The sequence below is a fragment of the Staurois parvus genome, unplaced genomic scaffold (genome assembly GCF_062004578.1).
Source record: "Staurois parvus isolate SC_StPar_1 unplaced genomic scaffold, SC_StPar_1.0 ptg002113l, whole genome shotgun sequence".
Classification (NCBI taxonomy): Eukaryota; Metazoa; Chordata; class Amphibia; order Anura; family Ranidae; genus Staurois; species Staurois parvus.
In genome coordinates this window covers 3,378,454-3,390,000 of record NW_028319909.1, presented here as the reverse complement: position 1 = coordinate 3,390,000, position 11,547 = coordinate 3,378,454, and the positions used below count along the sequence as shown (strand labels likewise).

Below are 11,547 nucleotides of genomic sequence, written 5' to 3'. Positions count from 1 at the left end.
TTAGATTTTATTTCCATCATTTACACTTTCAAAATAACAGAAAACAAAAAAATGGCGTCTGCAAAAGTTTGGGCACCCTGCAGAATTTATAGCATGCACTGCCCCCTTTGCCAAGCTGAGACCTGCCAGTGTCATGGATTGTTCTCAATCATCGTCTGGGAAGACCAGGTGATGTCAATCTCAAAGGTTTTAAATGCCCAGACTCATCTGACCTTGCCCCAACAATCAGCACCATGGGTTCTTCTAAGCAGTTGTCTAGAAAACTGAAACTGAAAATAGTTGACGCTCACAAAGCTGGAGAAGGCTATAAGAAGATAGCAAAGCGTTTTCAGATGTCAATATCCTCTGTTCGGAATGTAATTAAGAAATGGCAGTCATCAGGAACAGTGGAAGTTAAAGCAAGATCTGGAAGACCAAGAAAAATATCAGACAGAACAGCTCGCAGGATTGTGAGAAAAACAATTCAAAACCCACGTTTGACTGCACGATCCCTCCAGAAAGATCTGGCAGACACTGGAGTTGTGGTACACTATTCCACTATAAAGAGATACTTGTACAAATATGGTCTTCATGGAAAAGTCATCAGAAGAAAACCTCTTCTACGTCCTCACCACAAAAATCATCGTTTGAACTTTGCAAATGAACATATAGACAAGCCTGATGCATTTTGGAAACAAGTTCTGTGGACCGATGAGGTTAAAATTGAACTTTTTGGCCGGAATGAGCAAAGGTACGTTTGGAGAAGAAGGGGCACAGAATTTAATGAAAAGAACCTCTGTCCAACTATTAAGCATGGGGTTGGATCAATCATGCTTTGGGGTTGTGTTGCAGCCAGTGGCACAGGGAACATCTCACGAGTAGAAGGAAAAATGGATTCAATAAAATTTGAGCAAATTTTGGATGGTAACTTGATGCCATCTGTGAAAAAGCTGAAGTTAAAGAGAGGATGGCTTCTACAAATGGATAATGATCCTAAACACACCTCCAAATCCACGGGGGATTACATCAAGAGGCGTAAACTGAAGGTTTTGCCATGGCCTTCACAATCTCCTGACCTCAACATAATTGAAAATCTATGGATAGACCTTAAAAGAGCAGTGCGTGACAGACAGCCCAGAAATCTCAAAGAACTGGAAGACTTTTGTAAGGAAGAATGGGCAAAGATACCTCAAACAAGAATTGAAAGACTCTTGGCTGGCTACAAAAAGCGTTTACAAGCTGTGATACTTGCCAAAGGGGGCAGTACAAGATATTAACTCTGCAGGGTGCCCAAACTTTTGCAGACGCCATTTTTTTGTTTTCTGTTATTTTGGAAGTGTAAATTATGGAAATAAAATCTAACTTTTGTTGACATATTATAAGAATGTCTAATCTGTAATTTGATGCCTTTTGGAGATTTTTCCATCTTTCCTTGGCTTCTTTATGCACATTAATACAAATTTTTAGCTGGGGTGCCCAAACTTTCGATCCCCACTGTATGTATGTGTGTGTATATGTATGTATGTATGTATGTGTATATATATATATATATATATATATATATATATATATATATATATATATATATATATATATAGTGTGTGTGTGTATATATTATACAAAGTCTGAAAATTAAAAAAAAAAACACATTTTTTACTTTCTGCTATAAAGCCCGTCCAATAAAAATAATCTTCATAAATTTAGGTCAAAATGTATTGTTACATGTCTATTGGTTTGTGTGAACGTTATGGCATCTAGCACTAATGACACTGGCTGAGAAGGGGTTAACATCTAGGGGTAATTGAGGGGTTAAGTATGTGCTGCTTTTTTTTCTACAGATCGATTTTTGTTTCTTTTACCTGCTAGACCTCCTCTATAACTAAACTGATAACCTGTAAAAAATTTTAAGCGTCGCCAATGGAGATTTTTACGTACTGTAGTTTGTCACCATTCCACGAGCGCGTGCAGTTTTAACCAGTGACATGTTTGGTATCTATTTTACTATCGGTTTAGTGTTAAAATTCATAAGTGTATATTTTCCCAAAAAATTAATTTGAAAAATCACTGCGTAAATACCGCGTGGCATAAAAAATTGCAACACCCACCATTTTATTCTCTATGACCTCTGCTTAAAAAATGTATAACATTTGTGGGTTCTAGGTAATTTTCAAGCAAAAAATTATTTTGTTTTTTTTTTACATGTAGGAGAGAAATGTCATAATTTGCCTGGGTGGGAAGTAGTTAAAGGTGAAATCTGCTACGCTGGGGAACCCAGTGCCTTCTGTTCTTGGGAATTCCAATGATGGGATCTGTGCTACCGCCTAACTTTGTTGCCTTTCACCTTGTAGCTTTGGGGTTTCCACTTCTATTGCATTCTCTTTAAAGTGTTACTAAACCCCAGACCCTGCATTCACTATATCCGGTCTTCCCGGACCCTGCATTCACTATATCCGGTCTTCCCGGACCCTGCGTTCACTATATCCGGTCTTCCCGGACCCTGCGTTCACTATATCCGGTCTTCCCGGACCCTGCGTTCACTATATCTGGTCTTCCCGGACCCTGCGTTCACTATATCTGGTCTTCCCGGACCCTGCGTTCACTATATCTGGTCTTCCCGGACCCTGCGTTCACTATATCTGGTCTTCCCGGACCCTGCGTTCACTATATCTGGTCTTCCCGGACCCTGCGTTCACTATATCTGGTCTTCCCGGACCCTGCGTTCACTATATCTGGTCTTCCCGGACCCTGCGTTCACTATATCTGGTCTTCCCGGACCCTGCGTTCACTATATCTGGTCTTCCCGGACCCTGCGTTCACTATATCTGGTCTCCCTGGACCCAGCGTTCACTATATCTGCTCTCCCCGGACCCTGCATTCACTATATCTGGTCTCCCCGGATCTGCATTCACTATATCCGGTCTCCCTGGACCCTGCATTCACTGTATCCGCTCTCCCTGGACCCTGCATTCACTGTATCCGCTCTCCCCGGACCCTGCATTCACTGTATCCGCTCTCCCCGGACCCTGCATTCACTGTATCCGCTCTCCCCGGACCCTGCATTCACTGTATCCGCTCTCCCCGGACCCTGCATTCACTGTATCTGCTCTCCCCGGACCCTGCATTCACTGTATCCGCTCTCCCCGGACACTGCATTCACTGTATCCGCTCACCCCGGACCCTGCATTCACTGTATCCGCTCTCCCCCGACCCCGCATTCACTGCATCCGCTCTCCCCGGACCCCGCATTCACTGTATCCGCTCTCCCCGGACCCCGCATTCACTGTATCCGCTCTCCCCGGACCCCGCATTCACTGTATCCGCTCTCCCCGGACCCCGCATTCACTGTATCCGCTCACCCCCGGACCCCGCATTCACTGCATCCGCTCACCCCCGGACCCCGCATTCACTGCATCCGCTCTCCCCGGACCCCGCATTCACTGCATCCGCTGTCCCCGGACCCCGCATTCACTGCATCCGCTGTCCCCGGACCCCGCATTCACTGCATCCGCTCTCCCCGGACCCCGCATTCACTGTATCCGCTCTCCCCGGACCCCGCATTCACTGTATCCGCTCTCCCCGGACCCCGCATTCACTGGATCCGCTCTCCCCGGACCCCGCATTCACTGGATCCGCTCTCCCCGGACCCCGCATTCACTGTATCCGCTCTCCCCGGACCCCGCATTTTCTTATCTGGTCTCCCACAGTACATAGAACATGGAAGTGCAATTGTTTAGTAAATATAAACTGCTAAATAACTTTTCTCATCAGCAGTATATAGCGGTCTTGTGACTTCTATCAGTGTCCAGCAGAGCACTGGTTAATTTTGTAGCAGGAGTTTTCATTCTCCTCTGACTGTCCTGTGAGGCTGCATGACCTCTAAACCTCTGTCTGGGCAGTGCTGATCATGTGCACCCCCCCCCCAAAAAAAAAAAACCCCAACTCTTTGGCCATAAACACCAAACTGGACATGTGCAGAATGCCTCCTAGAGCTCTGTACTAACAGCAGGTGGATTGGGGACAGTAGAAGAAGGGGGAGGATCAGTGAAGACAGGATCAATCATCCTTTTTACACAATGCGAAGGATTAACCCCTTAGGTTCCACAGTGAGTATAACAAGAATGCTTTAATGCATTTACACACTGATTGTACTGTTGTGGGTTTAGTAACACTTTAATATACAATATATCTATCTCACTGGTATAGTGGTTCTCCTTTGTAATGGCAGTGGAAGACATACAGGTCTTGGACCCTGATTGCAGAGAAATGCAAGAACCTCCAGTATATCTAAAGCTGTATTTTAAATTTTGTTTTTTTTTTGGGGGGGGGGGGGTATGATTGGAGATGCGTAAGACCCCTGACAAGTTGTATTTATGTTGCTGTGTGTATCCTAGACTTTCCTTCACTTCCTGTTTTAGAGACACAACATGAAGTGAGAGCAAATCTCTCCAAAGTAAAGAAATATCCTCTTTTAGATAGTTGTCACCAGAACAGCGCTTCCTCCTCCTCACCACGCTATCCAAAGTGGGGGGAAAAAAAAAACTTTTGGCTTGTGATACACTTTAATTATCACTTTTTAGGTGGACTGACCCCATCGACACCAACATGGAGAGGCAATTAAAAGATAGTGTTTATCTAAATTAAATGTCTACTAAGGAAAGTACCTTTTTGTTTTATTGTTGTAATTTATTTTGTCAACCCGCAACATCGGGAACACTTTACAATCTCCTATTGTGAATTCTGTGGAAGAGTTCCTCTCTGGTAATGTCACCGCTTTCCTCGGCTGTCCATCACCCATATTGTCCTCCCTGTCTTCTGGCTCCATTTCATTCCCTCCCATATCCCTCTCTGGTTAATGGCTCATAAAGATGGTATGTGCCGTTCTCCTACTCCGCCTTTCAAATGTCAGCGAGGTAAAGGCTCGTCTTCCATACCTTGCACTGATCGCTGCATTTTGCGTCCAGTTTTTTGTCACGTTAGGCCCGACTGGTCCAAACCAAACCTACGTGTTACTCCACACCGCCTACTGCATAGCTGAGGGGGTCAGACGTGGCTACATCAGCTGCCAACCAATTGTGGGGGCACAGGATTTGTGACCTTCAATGATGGAAGTCTTCCAGTTTTTGGGGTGTGGGTACACACACTGCTAAAGGAACACTTTGAAAACACGTCAGATCTCTCAATCGGGTAAAAAAAAAAATCTCATTCTGGATATCTGTACTGATATGGACGGGGTAATGTGTTAGGAACGTAAAGATGCCCCATCGTTTGATTTTTGGGGTGTCTTTAACCATTAGCCGCCCGGTCTATAGCCGTTTGGCGGCCGCAAAAATGGTTTAGCTTTCCGGGTTGTACGCCATTTGGCGTCCTCCCGCACATGCGCAGTTCGCACGGTTGCAGAGCCGCGATCTGTCACCGGCCGTGTACCTCGGACACGGCCGATGACAGATCTGAGTACCGGCCCCCCGTTGCCGGTACCATGTGACCTGCTGTGACCGATCACAGCAGGTCACATGACAGTTGTATACAATGGATGGCTTCATTCATGCCATCCATTGTATACTAGTGCCTAGCTGTGAATGGTCACAGCAGGTCACATGCACATGTCATGTGATTAGCTGTGGCCAAATCACAGCTAAGCACAAAAAAAAAAAAAAACCTGAATGAATCGATGTCATTCAGGTAAATGCTTGCTTATAGTAAAGTAATTATTTGCTATAAGCAAATTATGTTAAAAAAAAAAAAAAAAAAATACTGATCACTTCCGCAGAGTAGTACAATGTTACTATGGTAACATTGTACTACTTTGGTCATAGTAAAATATATGAAAAAAAAATCTTAAGTAATAAAAAATTAAAAATAAAATTAAAAAAAAAAATATTTTTTTTTTCATACTGTCACCAGTCAGTGTCCCTGATCACCGCCATGCCAGTTATATGATGACGCTGTACTGCACTGGTGACAGTATGTTAAAAAAAAAAAATAGTGAAAATAATTTTTTTCATTTTTTTCATTTTCCGAAAAATTGACAAAAAGAATACAACTTCAAAAAACTCCACATGCCTCTTATGAAGTACGTCGGACCGTCTACTCTGCAAAAAGGGGTCATTTGGGGGATATTTTACTATTCTGACATTTGGGGGATATCTGTCCTGTCCTGACATTTGGGGGATATCTGTACCGTCCTGACATTTGGGGGATATCTGTACCGTCCTGACATTTGGGGGATATCTGTACCGTCCTGACATTTGGGGGATATCTGTACCGTCCTGACATTTGGGGATATCTGTACTGTCCTGACATTCTTGGACCTCAAGAAATTAGATTGGCTGTCAGTACTTCAGGATTGATCAATATTCAGATCTATACCATAGTTTGTGAACTCTATAACTTTCCTACAAACTAAATAATACATCCTAATTTGGGTTATTTTCACCAAAGACATGTAGCAGAATACATCTCGGCCTAAATTTATGAAGAACAATTATTATTTATTTGTAAACTTTTATAACAGAAACAAAGAAAAACGTATTTTTTTTTCAACATTTTTGGTCTTTTTTTTGTTAATTTAGCAAAAAATAAAAACCCAGGCGGTGATTAAATACCACCAAAAGAAAGCTCTAGTTGTGTGAAGAAAATGATAAAATTTTAGTTTGGGTACAATGTTGTATGACCGCGCAATTGTCATTCAAAGTGTGAGAGCGCTGAAACGTGAAAAATGGCCTGGGCAGGAAGGGGTAAAATTGCCCGGTATTGAATTGGTTAAATTCAGTCCTCTGTAGGTCGATCATTTTCATCCAAGTGAAAAAATGATGCAACAGGCGAGTCCATTTTGCTGAAATCTCATTGCAGCAACTTGAAACGGTTCTCAGTACTCTGTATGGCCCCCACATACTTGTACGCATGCCTGACAACGACGGGGCATGCTCCTAATGAGACAACGGATGGTGTCCTAGGGGATTTCTTCCCAGATCTGGACCTTTTGGTTCCAGTCAGACGATGGAGCCTTGGATTCATTATCACCTCCAGTAGCCTGGGACTCTGCCCAACACTCACTACGAGACTGCGGGATCCTCTACTCCAGCAGCCCGGGATCCTGTCTCCATCTTAAGTGGCCAGCTCCCCATGGAATGGACCAGTAACGGTCTACTAATGGGCTTTTTAAACTTCTTTACATTGTGAGTTTTATCATTGTGGTTCATTCAATTTTCCCCACATACTGCACTCAGAGGGCATCTCTCTTCTCCTTTTTTTCTTTTGCAACCTCTGTAGGGTCCAGATATGGCCTCATGCTACCAGTAGTGACACTGACCCTAGCCAAATGCAAAACTAGTGAAAAACAGTCAGAAAAGATGAGTAGGGAAAAAATGTCAGTGGCCTCCACCTGTAAAACCATTCCTGTTTTGGGGGTCGTCTCATTGTTGCCCATCTAGTGCACCTGTTATGTCATTAGCACCAAAGCAGCTGAAACTGATTAACAACCCCCTCTTCTACTTACCTGACCAGATCAATATCCCAGGAGCTTCATTGACTTGATGCTAGACTCTGATTAAAAAGTCTTCCTTTTAATTTTTTTGAACGGTGTATATTAGTTATTATGCCATGGTAACCGGACTGCATCCATTATGGATTACCATTTAGGTCACATGTTTAAAAAAAAAAAAAAAATTATATCCATCTAAAACTTAAGGGACTTCTACCCTTCACTCACTATACCATGTTAGTTGAATTTGTTTTAGGCTCCATTCTGTAAAATATTCAGATATTTTATATATATATATATATATATATATATATATATATATATTATATAATAAAATATATATATATATATATATATAATATAATAAAAAAAAAAAATATATATATATATAATTTTTTTTTTTATTAAATAATATATATATATATATATATATATATATATATATATATATATATATATATATATATATATATATATATATATATATATAATGTGTGTGTGTAGAAAATGGTGTGATTTATTTGTGTGTGTGTGTGTGTATATATATATGTGTATATATATATATGTGTGTATATATGTATATATATATATATATATATATATATTTGTTATATTTATTTTTGTTATATATATATATTTTTTTTATTTAATACATATTCCCTATAAGGCAATCTACAATATATGCCACACACTGAGATGTTCTGGGGTTTTTTTCTTTTTTTTTTTTTTTTTTTTTTTTTTTTTCTTTCCCCCCCCCCCCCTGTCTTTTTTGTGTGCGATGACATTGCCCACGGCCGATTGCGCACAATCTACTTGTCTGTCTAATCCTGTTACCTGACTCTTGAGGATAGGAGGAAATTGTCGGAGTCTAGTGACGGAGGCAGGAGCTGAGACTTAATTACAGTATAGGCTTCCGGGGGTTTGACATGTATTCTACAAGAGCGGTAAAGGGGGTATTTAACCCCCCGCTGGGCCTTCCACAGGTGTGGATCTGTGTGATAAACCCCATTACAAGGCTATTTTCACCTTGCACTGCTAAAAATATACATAAAGCTTAGGCTTTCCTTGTGAATTTTTTTTTTTTTAAGAAAAGTAAGTTTTTTAATTTTTTTTTTTGTTTGTTTTTTTTTCTGTTCTTCAAAAAGGGTTTTTTTTTTTTTTTCCAATACATATAATCCCTTAGCAGAAAACATATTTATTTGCAGGGGAGTATGTCGTCCACAGCTGTCTGTAAGGGACTGGCTGGACTAATGGAAGTGATGATCGCTCCACATCTGACATAACTGCTTTGCTTTCTCTGCAGGAGACCATCAGGACGGCCCTGGCCATGGGAGCTGACCGAGGCATCCATGTAGAAGTCTCTAAGGATTTAAATTCACTCGGACCTTTCCAGGTCTCCAAGATCCTGGCGGCTCTGGCCAAGAAAGAGAATGTGAACCTGGTGCTTCTGGGAAAGCAGGTGATTTTATATGGAATATAGTTGTTGTATGTTGGCTATGTTGTAAATGCGATCCTCCACATTTGTGAAAAACGTGTCTTTTTAAAGTGGTTGTAAAGTTAAGACCTTTTTTTTTTCTCTGCATTAAGATAGAAAATGTTCCCAGTAGATGCATTGCCCCCTCACTTCCCTAAATACTTGCCCTGGTCTTGTATCGACCAAACACTGTGCCTGTCTGCAGCAGCACTGATTCAATCTCCCTGCCCTCACAGGCACAGAGACAGCAGTGTGAGCCATTGGCTCCTGCTGCTGTCAATCAAATCCTGTGGGCAGGGAGCAGGGCACACAACCCTGGATCTGGAACAAGAACAAAAGGTGCACCCCCATAGGAAGTAGATTTCTACGGTGGTGCACAGAGAAGTTGCAGAGCCTACAGCCCCCATGGGGGGGACCCCAGAAGAGCAGGTTTCGGGACGCTCTGTGCAATACCATTGCACAGAACAGTCAAGCGTAACATGTTTAAAAAAAATTTTTGTCCTGTACAACCACTTCAAAGTAGAACTCCAGGCTAAACCTAACTATTATTAAAAATTCTCCCTCCCCCTCCTAAAGCCTATGCTGTGTAAGAAAGATGTGTATATACAGCGCATCCAGAAAGTATTCCAAGCGCTTAACTTTTGCCACATTTTGTTATGTTACAGCCTTATTCCAAAATGGATTAAATTTATTTTTTTTCTCAACATTCTACAAACCATACCCCATAATAAAAACATTAAAGAAGTTCGTTTTGAAATCTTTGCAAATTATTAAAAATTAAAAAAACCCACATGTACATAAGTATTCACACCTTGTGCTCAATACTTTGTTGAAGCACCCCACATGGAAGAAAAATATGTTTTAAAAATATTCTTCCCAAATATATTGATATGTATTTGAAATACTACAATTTTGGCCATATTCAATATATTTAAAAAAAAAATAAAAAAATAAAATAAATATATATATATATATATATATATATATATATATATATATATATATATTATGTTGAAATGCGTTTTTATTACAAAATATTTTTAAAAATACATTTTCAAATATACTGTTTTTTTTTTTTTTTTTTTTTTTTTTAAAAATGCATTTAATCTACATTTTTGGAATGCATTTACAAACATATGTTAGAATTACATTTTTATCTGAAGAATAGATTAAAAAATATATATATTTTTCATATATTTTGTAATATATAAAAACCACATTTCAACACGTGTGTGTGTGTGTGTGTGTGTGTGCGTTTGTGTTTTTAAATATATTGAATACGGCCAAAATTGAGGTATTTCAAATATATGCCAATATATTTGGGAAGAATATTCTTAAAATATATTTTTCTTCCATGTGGGACCTTTTTGTACCAATTACAGCCTCAAGTCGTTTGGCCAAAAATAGGTGTGCCAAGCTTGTAGCATCATACTCCAATTTCTCCCATTCTTCTTCGCAGTACCTCTCAAGCTCCATCAGGTTGGATGGGGAGCGTCGGTGCACAGCCATTTTCAGATCTCTCCAGAGATGTTCAATCAGGTTCAGGTCTGGGCTCTGGCTGGGCCACTCCAGGACATTCACAGAGCTGGCCCATAGTCACTCCTTTGTTATGTGGGCTGTGTGCTTAGGGTCGTTGTCCTGTTGAAAGATGAACCGTCGCTCCAGTCGAAGTTCCAGAGCGCTCTGGAACAGGTTTTCATCAAGGATGTCTCTGTACATTGCTCATTCATTTTTCCTTCGATCCTGACTAGTCTCTCAGTTCCTGCCGCTGAAAAACATCCCCACAGCATGATGCTGCCACCACCATGCTTCACTGTAGGGATGGTATTGGCCAGGTGGTGAGCTGTGACTGGCTTCCTGCAGACATGACGCTTGGCATTCAGGCCAAAGAGTTCAATCTTTGTTTCATCAGACCAGAGAGTTTTGTTTCTCATAGTCTGAGAGTTCCTCAGGTGCCTTTTTGGCAAACTACAGGCGGGCTGCCATTTGCCTTTTACAGAGGAGTGGCTTCTGTCTGGCCACTCTACCGTACAGGTCGGATTGGTGGAGTGTTACAGAGATGATTGTTCTTCTGGAAGGTTCTCCTCTCTCCACAGAGAAACACTGGAGCTCTTTCAGAGTGACCATCGGGTGCTTGGTTACCTCCCTGGCTAAGACCCTTCTCCCTCGATCGCTCATTTTGGCCGGGTGGCCCACTCTAGGAAGATTCCTGGTGGTTCCAAACTTCTTCCATTTATGGATGATGGAGGCCACTGTGCTTATTGGGACTTTCAATGCTGCAGAAATTTTTCTGTACCCTTCCCCAGATCTGTGCTTTGATAAAATCCTGTTTCGGAGGTCTATGGACAATTCCTTGGACTTCATGGCTTGGTTTGTGCTCTGACATGCACTGTTGCCTGTGGGACCTTCTATAGACAGGTTTATGCCTTTCCTAATCATGTCCAATCAACTGAATGTCCCACAGGTGGACTCCAATCAAGTTGTGGAAACATCCCAAGGATGATCAGTGGGAACAGGATGCACCAGAGCTCAATTTTGAGTGTCATGGCAAAGGCTGGGAATACTTATATACATGTGGTTTTTTTTTTATTTTTTATTTTTATTTTTAATAAAT

General features: G+C 41.2%; 1 protein-coding gene across 1 annotated transcript in view; it reads left to right on the top strand.

The window, feature by feature from the left end:
- ETFB (electron transfer flavoprotein subunit beta) overlaps positions 1 to 11,547 on the top strand; it is a 106,942-nt gene that overhangs the window by 52,159 nt on the left and 43,236 nt on the right. The window contains exon 3 of the mRNA XM_089665049.1: positions 8,763 to 8,918. Within this exon, the coding sequence (XP_089521175.1) occupies positions 8,763 to 8,918 (156 nt within the window). The remainder of the gene's footprint in view (positions 1 to 8,762; positions 8,919 to 11,547) is intronic.